General features: G+C 40.2%; 1 protein-coding gene across 6 annotated transcripts; it reads right to left on the minus strand.

The window, feature by feature from the left end:
* Positions 1-1,874: 1,874 nt before the first annotated feature.
* Positions 1,875-14,723, minus strand: LOC120722407. 6 transcript variants are annotated; one of them, XR_005693434.1, is made up of 12 exons: positions 14,415-14,721; positions 13,008-13,662; positions 12,836-12,896; positions 12,654-12,734; positions 11,174-12,570; positions 11,006-11,062; positions 10,766-10,846; positions 10,512-10,682; positions 8,319-8,473; positions 7,673-7,796; positions 7,443-7,566; positions 4,598-4,728 (listed from the first exon to the last, which is right to left on the minus strand). XR_005693434.1 is itself a non-coding variant. In XM_040013405.1 (2 exons), exons 1-2 carry the CDS (start codon positions 14,488-14,490, stop codon positions 13,052-13,054), a joined length of 687 nt encoding a protein of 228 aa, XP_039869339.1. In that variant the 5' UTR covers positions 14,491-14,707; the 3' UTR covers positions 13,003-13,051. The 6 variants fall into 6 exon arrangements, 1 of the variants encoding a protein (XP_039869339.1); XR_005693435.1 differs by lacking the exons at positions 4,598-4,728; positions 14,415-14,721 and adding an exon at positions 13,977-14,369 and having other exon boundaries at positions 7,331-7,566; XR_005693432.1 differs by lacking the exon at positions 4,598-4,728 and having other exon boundaries at positions 7,333-7,566; positions 14,415-14,720.
* Positions 14,724-16,713: the final 1,990 nt, after the last annotated feature.

Raw genomic sequence — 16,713 nt, forward strand, 5'->3', positions numbered from 1 at the left:
AGTGTCCTTTGGAAAAGCAAGTGATTGTCCTCAAATCAGATGTCCCAGCAGATTGATCTAGACCAAGACCAATACACCAAGACAAACAGCCATTTATGCTTTTTACACAGACAGCCCATTTATTAACCAGGGAACTTGACACAATGTATTTTTTTTCTATGCTCTATTTAACTAGAAGAATTGTTGTACCACACATTAAAGTTTCAAATCAGTGAAAAAGCAATCGTGCCAAAGAAATGTCATGTGTTTGTTTAAGATGACTGCAATTATGGTATTAACAGAAAACACACATCTGTCTCTTTTCTTTTCTGTTTAGTGTTTCACTTACCTTCTAAACTCACCAAGTACTTGCACAATCCTGAGGTTTTTAGAAAAGAACATCCCAGATTAAATAAGGAGGAGATACAGACATTAAAACTAACCTTTATTACTATGATACAAAACAATATTAATGAAGTTGTTAAAAGTGGTACTTCTTACAAACACACACACACACACAGACACACACAACTCATTACAAGTGTTTAAAAGTTTGAGTTGTCTGAAAAACTAAAGAAAAAAAACACAAAAATGTTACAATACAAAAGTTGGAACTTTATTAACACCCAGAAATACAAACTGATGGGTTGATAAATATCAAGAAGACAGTACATTTCACATAAAGACTGTGCATCATTTTAAGATGAAGAAATGCAATATGGGGTCAACCAGAGGATTAATAATCAAAACTAAGGGATTCTGATATTAATACTGCACTGCCTCGAATCTCACTATAAGTTACATCTGTTGAACTGACTTCTTGCTAGCATTTCCAAGGAAGTCAAGATGAAAAAAAATAAAACCTAAAAACAGAGGGTCCAATACATTTAACAGGAATTGTCAAAAAGAACAACAAAAGTACTGACTGTTAATTTTTTATTTTTGACCCTGTGACTCAGTTATTAGTTTGAAAAAACGTTTGTATGTCTTCAAAATACTGTAAAGCTTTTGACTCTTAGGGAGTCAGGAGCTACATGACAGATGTTATTTTGAATGACTTGGATATTTGCTGTTTACCAACCGTAAGTCTGCACAACAGAAATATTGTTCTGAAACACATTAAAATACACAAGTGAAAGATGATATCTGTAATTAGAGCTGCCACGATTAGTCGAAGAGTCACGATTACGTTGACTATCAAAATCGTCGATGATTAATTTAATAGTCAGTGCGTCGTTTGAAGCTTTGTAAGATCACAAAAGACGCAGGAATAAGTAGCAGGATTTAAGAGTGTAATAACGGACTGAAACAGAAGATGGCAGCACTGCATATACAAGGATGCCAGCTGCCGTTAAACCCCGAAGAAGAAGAAGCTGTGTCCCAGAATTCATAGCGCAGCCCAGCTCAGTTTCCAACAATGGCGGCAGCTAGTTAGTCTTATTATTCTTTATGGGTCACAAAATAAACGTTTAACATATTTTCAGGTGAGGCTGTAACTGTGTAAACCTCAAATATCTGCTCGGTTTATCAAGACACCACATATTTTCAAAAGCGCTCCGACGTTGTCGGAGACGTCTGTTACCCACTAGCTCGATAGCTAGCGGGGGGCAAGGCTCACTAGAGCCCGTGAGAACACCGGACTCCCGCAAATCGTTTTCAAACCCACCGCTGTCTTTCGTTACTCTCAGCTTAAACATATATAGGTCACTTAGATAACTTAAAAATGTTATCGTTTGGCTTTTTTTTAGTATTTATTTTTCCTGAGTAAATCGATTTGGCTGAGATTAAAGTTATAGTTTCTGTAAGCAAAGCAAAACTGTTTATGTGAAAAACTGTAAAATATAATTTCAGTGTTCTTTTTTACATTTCATAAGAGTAAAATCCTTGTAGGAGTAAATGTATCCAAGCTTCTGACAGATGTGACAGATAACTTATTGTTGTTTACTTGTAGTGTACAATAAATAATCAAAAACACAGGATTATTCTGCAATGCTTCATTACTCATTAATGTTACAAATGTTGAAAGGTAAAAGTGTTCAATAAAATCCTAAATATTGCAAAATGCTGCAAGAACTCAGTTCTTCTTTCACTGCTTTAGGACACATCCCATTATATTGACTACTGTACACACACTACTTAATATTTAAGATACAAAAAATACTGGTTTCTGTGCATGCATCTGCAGTGAAGGTGTGTGTTGTTTTGCCATGCAGCTTTTACTTACTTAGGCGCAATCAAGCACTCTTCTTCATTTTGCCTACCATGAAGTCAAGCCAAAAAAACAAGAAAAGAAAAACGATTTTTCTGGTATGAAGTATAACAGTTCCCTGAACTACCTCTGATAGTGTCCTCATCGTGATAATATTCCCTTTATTTATGATTAGTAATCTTTATCTTCAGAGGTGTGGGTGACAGTTTTAGTGTTTGCTTTAAAAAACAAAAACAACAAAAACTCAAAACAAAAACTTGATGGAATATTTCTCTGGACAAGAGGTCCTTGGATCGCCTCTCCGTTGTCTTTGTTGAACGCAATGAAGGCAGTGAAAGAACTGCTCACTCCTGATTGGACACTGAGCTGCACCACCTTCTCCTTCACTCCTCCACCTTGCTGTCCTCTGTGCTCTCTCCTCCATCTCCAGAAAACAAATCAGTCTGAGCACCAAACCTGTGGACTGTTAGTCTGCAGATAAGAAGGAAAACACACAGAATTCTCATGTTTGTCATTTTTCATACCGTATTATTATAGTATATTCGTTTACCAGTCCAACAGATTTATGTTCCCAAATGGATCATTACAGCTTTTGCCACACTGGTCCACTTGATTGTCAAAGTGTATTAGCTCTTTATTATTTCTTTCTTTTCTTTACAGGTTTTAAGTTGAGATTTAAACTGGAGGAGAGAACCAATGTGTCTTATATCTGAGGAAATAGAGTTCAACTGAAAGCTCTGCTTCCCATGGTGCTGTGGCGCAAAGAAAGCACAGCAAGTTGGATAGAAGAAGAAGATCGAAGTGAGTGAGCAGTTGAGCTAGTGGTTAATAGGTTAGAAAAGTAAGGAGGAGCAAGGTTATGAAGGGCCTTGAAGGTGAGCAGAAGAAGCTTGTATACTATTTCACGGAGAGCCAGTGAAGTTCCTGAAGGATAGGGATGATGCGCGCTGGTAGGAGGGGCTTCTGGTAATAACGCGGGCAGCGAAGTTTTGAACCAGTTGAAGCTTGTGGAGGGATTTCTGGGGGAGACCATGCAAGAGACAATTACAATAGTCAATGCGAGAAGTAACAAGACTGAACAAGAATGGATGCACACTGGGTGGAAAGTGAAGGACGTAATTGGTTAATGTTGTGTAGATGGAAATAAACAGAGGGCGTGAGATCACTGATGTGAGATTTATAGGATGGTGTCACCCTAAACAGGTTACTAAGGGTCTTAACCTGAGGTGAAGGAAAAATTGGAGTTTTCAATAGTGAGAGTGAAATGATTTGCCTTCAGCAGGTTGGATTTACTGCCGATAAGAAGGATTTCAGTTTCATCCTCATTGAGCTTAAGAAAATTAGAGCTGAACCAGGATTTTAATTAGGATAAGCTTTCTGTAAGAGAGAAGGTGGGAGGGAGGAGTCAGGCCTGCAGGAGAGATATAACTGAGTGTCATCAGCAAAACAGTGAAATTTGAAGATCAAATTCTGGAAAACGGTACCAAGAGGGAGGATAAATATTATGAAGAGGGCCTAAGTGCCAGGTTGGGGAAGTTTCACTCTTGGTGTTTCTAATTTATATGCAATTGACTGAAGCATATACATTGTATTATTCATAGGACTTTGTAAAAATAAAATGTCTTCCATGTGTTATATTGTGGTTTGATGTTTGCATATGTGGATGTTTTGTTTCTCATTTGGTTTGCTTCCCCCAGACTTGGGCTATTCCAGATGCTCACCTGACTGATAGAGAATAAAAGAAGCCAGTTGCTGTTACAGGGGTTGGGTTCTTTGGTGTGTTTTGGTGGGTACACTCATGCTTTCATTAATAAAGATTACTAGATGATAAATATTTTTGCAGCCTCGTGCCATTTTGTTTGAACCTATACGTGACTGCTGGCCAAACTGATAAATAGTAAGTGAAGTAAATAAACTGCCTGTGGCTTCTCAGGAAGTCCTGCATTTGGGTCCTGTTATTCACGCAAACCTGACAATAACACATCACCCTGTTTTATCCACAACTGTAAATTTTCGGAGACATCCTGTTACATTTACTGAGATCAGCAACAGACTTTCTGAATTCAAACCTCAATAAAAATGTGAAAATGACTCAGCTTTTTCTTTTTTTGTTTTTACAGCATTATGGACTATAAGTTAAAGCAATTAATGATGCAGTGAATGATGGTCAAAGGGTTGATCTTTACACAGAGCACGTCTGTCCCTTTATTAGCCCATTACAATTATTCCCCCATCACTTTAAAAAGGCAACAAAACATGCATGTAACATTTCTTCAGAGATGTAATTCAGTTTTAATTATATAGCGCCAAATCAACACAACAGTCACCTCAAGGTGCTTTATATTGTAAGGTAAATACACTAAGTAATACAGAAAAAAACCCAACAATCAAATGATCCTCTTTGAGCAAGTACCTGGCAACAGTGGGAAATAAAAACTCCATTTTAACAGGAAGAAACCTCTGGGAGATCAAGGCTCAGGAAGGGGCAGCCATTTGCCACAACTGGTTAAGGGAGAGGGGAGCAGGACAAAAGAAACACACTGTGGAAGAGAGACAAGTTAGTGTCACAATCTAAATGTTGAAGTTGGTCGACATTTTCAGATCAGACTTATGGTCTTTAAGCCAAGTTTAAAATTTGTTTTGAATGTCCTTGGTGTAGTTATTGATGTCATTTCTTTTTATGACAATCTGTTCTTAAATTGTGTTTTATTTCTCACAAAAATGAAAAGATTATGGAAGAAAGTCGAGCCAAAGAACAGAGTTGGCTCTTAGACTTCGAGTATAGGAGGCCCTCAGCAAACTTTTAAAGAGAATAAGAAACACATAAAACCTTAGATAAGGAGGTGTGCTCTGACAGTGCAGCGCAGCACCCAGAAGCTATTTGCATTGGCAGAGAAGACTTGGGAAGTTATTCAGGAGCATAACCCTGGTACTCAACTTTGCTGCTCAAACCTCAAATATATTGATACTTTTACGCCATATATACAATTTATTTTCCAAAATTGTTTACACAACAAGAAATAAAACCAAACATAGATTTCATAACTTTTATGCTAATTATTATTTCAATCACTACAAAAAGGCAGTTTTTGCAAAATTCAGATGTAACTCTAACTACAGTCATGAATAAGCAAACATGAATGAAGACATGTGCTGTCTTAAAGACGTTCAAGCAGGGCTCTAGAGTGCGACCAATTTGGTCGCAAATACGACCAAATTTTTCAAGTGGTGGACAAAAAGAAATATTTGGTTGCACCTGTGCGACCAAACTGTTCGGGTAGCAAAAAAAAAAAAAAAATCTGCAACCTTCCCTGTGGTCAACAACAGACACAAATTTTGCCCCTATCGTGGACTAAACCAATCAGAGATAGTAAGGGGCGGGACCTCTCTGATTCGCCGTGGTCCAGATGAAGGTGCAGGTGGAAGTGGGAGGTGAGTAGCTTGAATGAGGTAGAGGGAGGTCATGCACTTAAATTAACACACAGACATAGCCTGTCTGGGTAAACTGTTTGCAAGTGTTGTTTAAGTCTAACAAGTAGAATAAATAGATGTATCTGGAGGAACTGAGAGAGGAACTGTTCTGTTTTAGAATATGGCCGATGTTTGTTTTTATCTGGGGTGACGTATATTGTTGGTCATCATATGTATAAAATGATCCATCTTAACTGTTGTAAGGAAGTTCGATGCTGTTTGGGTGATCGTGCTCGACTCCCCCCCATGTTTTCTAACAAAATCCTGTTTTGACGCACCTGAATGAGACTCTGCAGTCGTTTGTCTCTCTCCTCAAAAACGAACAGGTGACATCAACAACAGACACACATTTTGCACCCTATCGTGGACTAAAACCAATCAGAGATAGTAAGGGGCGGGGACTCTCTGATTCGCCGTGGTCCAGAATGAAAGTGCAGGTGGAAGTGGGAGGTGAGTAGCTTGAATAAAGCGATATCAATTCATTAAATCCTGAATGACTTTTAAATATAACTGTGTTTTGCCAGAAACGCCAGATTTCTCAGATTAAAGCTCACAAAAACCATTTCAACAACAACCCAAACAGCAAATGAGAGAGGTACACGGATTCCCCACAAAGACGTAAACACAGAGCGGACCCGACGCATCAGAATCAGCTTTGTCTTTCTCGGCTTTCTCACCCGACGGCCTTAGACGGACACGCTGTCGGAGCTCAGCGATTCTGATGCGTCCGGTCTGTGATTACGTCTTTTTGCGCTGATTCTGAGCTGCAGGTTTGTCTCTTTCAACCAAATTCACCGAGCCAGCAGCAAAAGAAGCAGCAAACTGCGCTTCACATTTGATCAATGTCGTCATGAATTTTGCTGTTTTGCTTCCACGACTATTAAAATCACACTTCATGCACAGCTAGCTCTCTCTATCTCTCTCTGTACTTCAAGAACAGTTTCCTGTCTCCAATCTCTGTTTTCTGTATTATTCATTCGCTTATTACCCACCAGTCTACCGCTGTTTACAGCGCTGTGGCTGCTGTCTTTTTCTTTTCTTTTTCTTTTTTTCACTTAAATGACCTCGGACAAGAAGCCTATTTTTTCTGTTGTTCAATACTGAAGAAATTTAAACTTTATATGCAGAACATTGTAGAATATTTTTAAGGTTATCTGCTATAAAAAGCCAGACCAGGAAAAATCTCCTTCATGTTTTTCTGTGTTTTTATTCTCAGTTACTTTCACACAAAGGCATCTGCTGTGATGTTCACAATTCTGATGAAGTCAGTACTGATAAATGATCAGAATTATAATATTTCTGACTGTCTGAGGCTAAGTTGAATCGAATCAGGACTTTGAGAACTGGAATCGAAGGGATTATAGAAATCAGTGATGATACCCAGCCCTAGTGAGCAGGCTAGGCACGACAGAAGTGGATGTAGCTGTAATAAGAAAATAACTATTGATAACTTTTCTGTTAAGTTAAGGGCCTGATCCTTCTGAAATTCATAGCCAGTGCTCTGACACGGTGTCATCAATCTTTGAATGCTGAAAAAGCACAGTGTATCCAGAAAAACACATTATATTATATAAATTATATAAAATTTGTGTGCGCCTAACTTTTTGCCGGTACGCCTAACTTTTTAAGTTAGGCGTACCGGTACGCCCATGGCAAAAAGTTAGTCTAGAGCCCTGTCAAGGATCAATCAGTGTCAATTAGCAGAATGAAAGTGTTTTATGGATAAAAAGGGGTTGATGATATAAAACAGCTCTGTATCAAAGGCAGTGTGGAGTAAGCAGACCTGCTTCTGTTCACTCTGAAGATGAAGCTACTTTAAGAAAACTCTCAGAGTCCCAGAGCTTCTTTCTTCACGCTGCAGCCCAGCAGGACATTTCCAGCATCCACACACTCTGACACACACGGTGCTAAAAACACAACACAGATATTAAAATAATGATTGTGGGAGGAAAGCTGTAGAATGAAACAGTTTTTTAAAGCTGTTATTTTATCTGTTACAATCATTGCTAGTACCATTGTGAGCACAGAGCCACGAGGCAGCCTTCATAGCCAGAAGCTCCCACTCGTCCTTTGCATCCATCTTGAAACCATGAAGCCAGATCAGAGCCAGAATGGTGGCCCACACTTCACTGCTGGTCTAATTCCCCAAATCAAAATCAATCAAATAAAACAGACAGAACACACATTTTACTTTCTACAACCAGTAATATTACATATGTTTGTGTACTTCTTTGTCACACGGGGTCACCAAGGTGGGCAGCTCTGCATATTTGATTTGGCAGATTATTACACTGGATGCTCTTCCTGATGAAATCCCAAACTGTGATATCATAAATGCTCTAAAATAATGTGCTGACATGTTTTTACAACAACTGATGAGGAAAATAATTTCTGCTGCCGTGTGGTTTCTGGATAATATCAGACGCTGGTGCAGCTCAGTGGGAGGTTAGGAGTGTGATTACCACCAGTGTTTTAGCTTCTGATATGCAGATGTTTATTCTCAGGCTGTGAGGCAGGCCTACGTTTAGTTTGACTTCATTTTATTTGTTTTATGGTGTGTTTTTAATTATATCATGTGTTTTTGTTCAAATTATAGAATCAAATCTGTTTTATCTCACATCATCATTTTGTGTTAATATTTAAATTGACAGCAGTGCACCTTTTCAGGCTTTGACTTTTCCACCTCCTCGTTGGTCTGTCCCAGTGCAGCAGCCAGAGCTGGATCAAGCAGCCAGCAGCCAGACGCCTCCTGCAGGGAGACTAACTGCAGCAAAGGGTCTCTGGGTGGCTGCTCAGGCACAGCAGCTGGAAAATCTAAGATGCAATAAAAACAAAACCTGATTATGGTGCTAGATGACAAACAGAACTCTACATGATAACTCAGTGCATAAAACACCGCACTGTAAACTATGCAACAGATAAATATTATGTTTTTCACTTGAAAATTACATCTTAAAAATGTAATCATTACATAAGAGCTCCACATCAAACACATTAATCACATCATCTTTGTAGTGAAATAGCTGATGACTCATTAAACGTTTCCATGCAATTTATCCACAGTGAAAAATATTCACTTTGCTGGATCTGAAAATCACGTTTTCCGAGATCAGACAAGATCGGGCGTGTTCAGGGTGGTGTGGCCGTAAGCGTAGACATTGAGGGCTAGCAGGAGGGACTATGCGCTTACCTGCTGCTCTCTGGCAGGTAGCTCCATGCCCTCCTGGGTTTTAAATGCACCTTAGAACACACATGCATCAACACTACAATGAGCGGGTGGAGGGAGGTTTGGAGTCTTCTCTCTCTCTGCGGCCTGCTGGAGGGAAAAGGGTAACACCACCTGGGTCTGGGTGCAGTTCCCCCCTCCAGGGCAAGGGTACCTAGACCCGGTTCGTAGAGTACGCTTGGGGAGTGTGATCGTGTGTACAGCGTCTCTTTATGTCTGTCTCCACGTTGGTTGAGTGTGGAGTAAGTGCATATGAGAGCATGAGGGTGGGAATGGATGTTTGTGTCTGTGTGTGCCTGTATGTCTGTGTCTATATGTCAGGTTGGGTATCAGACGCCACCTCTCTGGGGACATCTCAGGCCCTCCAAGGTTTGGAGGCCTATCTCCACCCACCACCACTTCCCTGCCAGTGGCGGACTCCCTCAGATATCGGTGCGTTGGTGGTTCTTTGTGTCTGGGGATGGGCGTCCAGGTACACACCGGCTCACTCCTTGGCGGCCGCTTATCGGGGCCTGGATCCTGGGGCTCGCTCGGGCCACTTCGGAGGTGGGGTGCACCCGGCCTCTCGGCCTGGGGCTCGGTCACTCAGGCACAGCTGGCTTCCGGCGGAGCTCACGGGCACGTCACTGCAACTCCACCTGGCTTCTGCTCCGCGGCTGCTGAGTGAGCCCTCATCTGGGACTCTCCTCAGCTCTTTCTGGGACAGTGGCGCGGCTGCCCCTCTGTTGGTCTTCCTTGGTCTCTTGTGTTCTGGGGGCCTCTGGATGTCTGGAGGTTTGATCTCTTCCATACCTGCTTCATGCCCTGGAGGACGGGGCTGTGGCCCCCCCACACCCTCTAGCAGATCATTACATGAAGGAACCTTTTAAAAAAAACAAGCGCGTCCATGCTCACAGGTGTACACACGGGTGATCACACCCACAAACTACACCCTTTTTGGCTCCTACCTCAAAGCACACTGTGTTCTGTTGATCTTACGTGCTGCACAATAATGTTTAATATTTAGTATTTACTGTCATATTCCCATATATCATTGTGATGTTGTTTATTCTATTACTCTTGTTCTCTTCTGCTTGTTTTCTTTTTTCTTTCTCAACAGGTGATCCAGGTGATTGATAGAAGCATTTTCTTTTTTTCTTTTCTTTTTCTTTTTCTGCCCATTCTGTTGGGTTTTGTTTTTTGCCCTTCTCCCCCGTCCCTCTTCTCAGCTGTTTCTCTTTCCCTCTTTCTTTCTCCCATTCTTTCCCCCAGTCAAGTCTGTCCCGTATTCAGCAAGTGAAAATAAAATAAACAATAAAAGATGAATCAAATGGACCATTACGGCAAGGCTGGGATGGTCAATTTGGTAAAGTAAATCCGTTGGGCATCTTTCTTTGCCTTTAGACAATAATTCTGATGGCAAAAGAGCCAAACGGGACAGGCAAAAAAAGAAAAAAAAGAAAATCACGTGTTCATTTCATTAGACACTAGCAATACTATTAAACTGGACCTTATCATTCTCATAGAGCACTAAATGTGAAACTGAGTCATATCATAACAATCTATATATGTAATATGTGTTTGCCTGAATCTTCCAGCACAAACAGAAAGAGGAGCTGTTGTCTGAGTATCAATGCAAGTACACACCAGAAATCGTTCAGTAAAGACAAATTTAATAAATGAAAGCTGGTGAGAGGGCCTTTGATGTTTCTCTTTGGATCATCCTTCCATCCATTTCTTCAGCTTATCCAATTCAAGATTGGAGCCATCCCAGCTGTTATGGGGCCAGAGGCAGGAGTACAACCTGGACAGGTCAGTCTAACACAGAGAAACAGACAACTATTCACACTCACATTCAACCTAACTGCATCTCTCTGGACTGTGGGATGAAGCTGGAGTACCTGGAGGGAACCACAAAGGCGCCAGGACTGTCTTGCTCTCAGGTGACGGCCGTTCACGCTGCTCTGAAGACCCTCAGTTGTCTTTGGATCATCCTGTTGTTTGTCTCCCAGTGTCGTTACTGCTCCTCTCCTTTCAAAGACAAACACCAAATAACACCAAATGAGAGTGAATCACTTCAGAACAACAGGAACACTCCTGGTTATTGTGAGCAAACGTCATAACAAGATGAATATATTTACCATTTTACTGAGGGAAAATCTTCTGTGTGGAGTTTCTTCTCATCTTGGCTCTTTTTCCTGACATTTAGAAACAAGAGGCAGAAAAGAAAGAATAAAAGTTAAAACCTCAACGATTTTTTAATGTTTGGGATATTTTAGAAACAACCGTAAACACTATTTACTACTTACCACTTTGTTCATTCTTGCTGACGTTCACTCTCCTCATCTTCTCTCTAAAGGACAAATGACAGTAAAGAGGGAATCGTTTTAGTAACTTTATCAACCAGGTGAGCAGAATTTTAGATATTTATCAATATTCTGATTAAAAGCAGAGTGAATACTTATCTTTTTACGAGAAAGGGTTCAATCCGTCCTGTCTTAGGTCTTAATGTCACCTTGTCTCCTCTCTGTTTTCTCTGAAAAACAAAAGACAAATGGGAAGAAAAAAATTAGTAAATGATTTCAGCAACTAGAGGAAGTGTTCACTGAGGAGGAGCTGTCATAATAATATAAAATCAATATCTACTTATCTTTTTTTTAATGAGAGTTTACAGAGCACGCTGGCTTCGCTCCTCCCTCCGCTCCTCTCTGAAAGTTACCTGGATAAAGGATAATAACAATTAATAACATCATCAAAACAGACAAACCTGAAAGAATTGCTGATCAGAGTTGTGACACAGTCGCAGGTTAGATGGATGTATACTTATCTTTCACAATGAGAGCGTTTGCATCTTCCTTTAGAGAGAAGATGAGGAGAGTGAACGTCAGCAAGAATGAACAAAGTGGTAAGTAGTAAATAGTGTTTACGGTTGTTTCTAAAATATCCCAAACATTAAAAAATCGTTGAGGTTTTAACTTTTATTCTTTCTTTTCTGCCTCTTGTTTCTAAATGTCAGGAAAAAGAGCCAAGATGAGAAGAAACTCCACACAGAAGATGTTCCCTCAGTAAAATGGTAAATATATTCATCTTGTTATGACGTTTGCTCACAATAACCAGGAGTGTTCCCGTTGTTCTGAAGTGATTCACTCTCATTTGGTGTTATTTGGTGAAAACAATAAAAAGACCTCTTCAGGTCTTTTTATTGTTTTCTCTCTGCAGAGGAAAGTGATGAGACTGATGAGGAAATACTAAATACAAAGACTGACAAAGGGAACTGAAAAAGTCAAACTAAAACCTATACTGGGGGAAAACTGTAGGAAACAGAACTACTGAGGCAAGGAAACACGAGGGGACGGAGATTAACACTCTGACAAGGGACAAAGGGAGACTGACACAATATTTACACACAGGAGGCTGATTATGGGAACTAAGGACACATAGAAACACAGCTGAACCGAATAAGAAATGAACAACAAGTCGAAACAAACTCTAATGACAGTTCAAGAAGTTTCTAAACAGAACAAATAACTTTCAGGATGTTTCAACAATGTGTAAAATGAGTTCTTATCTTTTTTTTGTGAGAGGGCCTTTGATGTTTCTCTTTGGATCATCCTTCCATCCATTTCTTCAGCTTATCCAATTCAAGATTGGAGCCATCCCAGCTGTTATGGGGCCAGAGGCAGGAGTACAACCTGGACAGGTCAGTCTAACACAGAGAAACAGACAACTATTCACACTCACATTCAACCTAACTGCATCTCTCTGGACTGTGGGATGAAGCTGGAGTACCTGGAGGGAACCACAAAGGCGCCAGGACTGTCTTGCTCTCAGGTGACGGCCGTTCACGCTGCTCTGAAGACCCTCAGTTGTCTTTGGATCAAATAACACCAAATGAGAGTGAATCACTTCAGAAACACAGGAACACTCCTGGTTATTGTGAGCAAACGTCATAACAAGATGAATATATTTACCATTTTACTGAGGGAAAATCTTCTGTGTGGTGTTTCTTCGCAGCGTGACTCATTTTCCTGACTTTTAGAAACAAGAGGCAGAAAAGAAAGAATAAAAGTTAAAACCTCGACGATTTTCAAATATTTTAGGACATTATTTTAGAAACAACCTTAAGCACTATTTACTACTTACCACTTTGTTCAGGCTTGCTGACGTTCGACATGCTTCACTGTATATTATAATCTCAAGCGCTTCCTTGCTGGAGTCGGGCTCCGGATGCTGCTCTCTTCCTCCGGAGCCTTCCTCTTAGCACGCTTTGCCGACATATTTAGAAAACGGCAGAGCACCGAAGTGAGAACTCTGCCGTCCGCGCTGTAGTCTGTTATTCTCCAGCGGTTCGTCATCTCAGTGTCCTCTGTTCGGTAAACAGTGGAGATGACTCTGGTGACGAGGAGGCCGTCGACAGTCAAGGTGCCGACACAGTTCCTCCGATCTGCCTTCAGCACAGCAAGATCCGCTTTCTCTGGAAGAACTGGAGTCAGGAAGCGTGGATGAGAGCTGGAGCCCGCAGGCGGCAGCATCATGCCAGCTGGTGAGTCCGTAGGAGGAGAAGGAGTGGTGTTCTCTCTCTGGCTCTGCCTCACATGGACAAATGGTGTCGTCACCTGGTCCCGGTGGAACAATCCTTTAAAAGGTATGTAAGGAAAGTCCTTGGACCCCGTCACCAGGTTATGGTAAAGAGTGAGGACCAGGTGGGACATGGAGTCCAGTTGGCTGCTGCTCAGTTCACGGTTCCTCAAGTTAATGACGACCATCTGAGGAGCAGTGATTGGACTCACCAGCTCAGCTACGAGAAAGCAAAGCATGCGTGTACGTTAATCATGTGATCACACAAACTAAAGCCTGAATTTAAATTGTCCAGACATGGCTTTACATCATCATAAGCTCTTCCACACACAAACAGTAAGAAGCTCCCAGCAGAACTCATTGTTTATGAAAGCCTTCACCTTTTTTTGGTAAAAGTTTTCATGCGGTGTAAGGCTGCATGGACTTTCACTGAGGTTTTAATACACATTCACATTAAGGAGTAATATCTTCATATTAGTTGAGCATCGATATTTTGAGAATAAAGCAGCTACATTTAGGTGAGAAACCTCCCACCTCCTTATTGCAGGCACACACTGTTTCAATCTCAAACTCATCCAGCGACTCTGTGAACTTTTAAAACTCCATTCTCCAGCTTTATAAAATTCACAATCTATGAAACTTTCACGTATAACTCAGCGCCAGCAGCCCAAACATGTCAACTCAAACCCTCTACATGCAAAAACGGCCGCGCGCTGACGTCAGCGTCCTCCAATGCCTTACGTCGTTTCCAGGGCGCGTGCATTCAATTGGTTTTTTTTCCAGCGATTTAAAAAAAAACATGGCGCCATCTTTATAGTGTACTGGCACATGTTAAAATTGATGTTACTCAAGTATGAAACATCTCATCCTAAATGTTAACACTCATGAAGTCCTACTTCCAAACAATAAAAGACAAAAATCTAAGTTGTATTTGTTTGCTAGCACTCTGACATATTAGCCTGCTGTACTCACCATAGCGTTGATCTATCACCTCCTCAATGAAAAGGGAGAGCAGGTGCATCTCGCGACTGAAGTTTGTAGAAGTCATTTTGCAAATCCTTCTTGAAGATTTTCAAACGTTGGCTGTAGTTTGAAAAATCCGAGTTTTCACAGCACTAGTGGGAAAAAGCTCCTGTTTGCGCTCAAACGTGAAACCCGAATTCCAAGTTTGCCTCCTGCTTTTATACCTGCACTCAAACACGTCATCATCACCATGACTCCCAGTGCCACCGAAAATCAATTTTATTTATTTAAAATAAAGTTCGTCTAATTATCATAGCTTTTTAAAAATTATATATGTTTCTCACTTTATTTTACTGTTTTATTCATCCTTTATAAAAATATGTTGCCAAACTTTGTCGTTTTAATTCTTTAAAAAGATCATTAATTCACCAGTTTACAAAAATGAAGATCGATATCTGAAATTTAAATTAATAAATAAATAATTACAATTGATAATGGATTTTTAGCATTAAAGAATAGTTTTTCAATGCGCTTTAAATGTTATCAGAGCCGATGTTGTGCCAAAAAGTGATCGCAGTCCAAAAAGTGATTTACGGTATTGAAACGTTTGTTTGTGTCATGACATTTGTAAACAGTTGATGTTTAAGGTGCAGTTCACGTGGAAGCCAGAGGAGGGTGGTGTTGTGCGCATAATACAAAGTGATGGCGAAACCTAAAAGACGGTGTCATGTCTGCTGGCTGAAGCAATCTCATAACAGTTTCAATCTATTTCAAGCCAGTTAGCACATTTCTGTTATGAAGTTTAATAATTTTTTGGCAGTAAACTTTTAAATCCTTTTATTATGAATATCACATTCTCAGATTTTCAAGAGAGACCAGACCAATAGGGCAGCAGAAATCACAAAAATAAATAAATAAATAAGAGTTTTATAAAGATTAAAACAGTAAAAAAAAAAAAAAGAGAGAGACTGGAATGATTATGATGTATAACACAGAATATGTACAATAACAGAGTTATAAACACACCTAGAAAACACGTGATACTTTTTATTTCATCTATAACCTCTGTGCAAATTTTGTTGACTGCAAAGTGTTTATGAATATGTTTTTAAAAGCTGGTTATCTGACTGTCAGTTAATAGCAATTAAAAAGAAAGCTGATTTTTATTATTCCTAAATGGAAAAAGTCCATTATGAATTTTTGTTATGAATTTCATTTATCAATCCACCTCCTCACTGCTCTTTCCCGGTGCAGCAGCCAGAGCTGGATCAGGCAGCCAGATGGCTTCTGGAGGAAGACTAACTGCAACAAAGGGTCTCTGGGAGGCTGCTCAGGCACAGCAGCTGAAAAATCAAAGATGAAATAAAAACTGGACCTGATCATGGTGCTGCATGAGACAAAAAGTCTAGATGATAAACCAGTGTATGAATTGGTAACACTGCTTATGATGATCATGTTTAGGTGGAAACTAGCGAGCTAACTTCCTGCTAACCTCTAACTCAGTTAAATTGAATAAACTCTGTTTTCATGGATGCCTGGATGTTAAACTTAATTGTTAAACCTGGTAAAGCAGCAACGCTGATCATTTTATTAAAGATGAAAGAAGTTTTTAGCTCTCAGTGATCCCTCAGTGTTCGTTTGACTTTGGGACCTGAAATATGGCAGCTTTTCACTTACACATTTTTGAACCACTCATTCATAGAAATAGTTTCCAGTCAAAGATCTGGACAGATCCACCAAGTTCACAGTAGTTTTACAATTTTCTGCAGCGCAGAAAAAAAAAACCCTGAAAACATCACACCTCTGAAGTAACACATTGTGATTCATGTACAAACAACACACAATTATTGTAGATTCTTCAAAGCCTCCTTATATTCAACACTTGGGTAGGTGGTGTTATACATGCCCTCACAGCACCGGCACATCAATCACCCTATTTTCACCTTGTCACCTTCATTAAGCTGCTCTCTTTCTACAGAAGGCCCACCGCATGCATGGGGGGAGGGGGGTGGGGGGATACCGTGGGCCAGGGCTGTGGCATCTAATGTCTGGTTGTCAGTGTCCTTTGGAAAAGCAAGTGATTGTCCTCAAATCAGATGTCCCAGCAGATTGATCTAGACCAAGACCAATACACCAAGACAAACAGCCATTTATGCTTTTTACACAGACAGCCCATTTATTAACCAGGGAACTTGACACAATGTATTTTTTTTCTATGCTCTATTTAACTAGAAGAATTGTTGTACCACACATTAAAGTTTCAAATCAGTGAAAAAGCAATCGTGCCAAAGAAATGTCATGTGTTTGT

Source organism: Simochromis diagramma, unplaced genomic scaffold (genome assembly GCF_900408965.1).
Source record: "Simochromis diagramma unplaced genomic scaffold, fSimDia1.1 OVJJ01000246.1, whole genome shotgun sequence".
Lineage (NCBI taxonomy): Eukaryota > Metazoa > Chordata > Actinopteri > Cichliformes > Cichlidae > Simochromis > Simochromis diagramma.

Bases quoted from the DNA above. Each gene is read 5' to 3' on its own strand.
- LOC120722407 (XM_040013405.1), bottom strand. From the start codon at position 14,490: ATGACTTCTACAAACTTCAGTCGCGAGATGCACCTGCTCTCCCTTTTC. The intron at 13,663-14,414 runs GTGAGTACAGCA...GCTTTCTCGTAG, and splicing joins GGTGATAGATCAACGCTATG to CTGAGCTGGTGAGTCCAATC.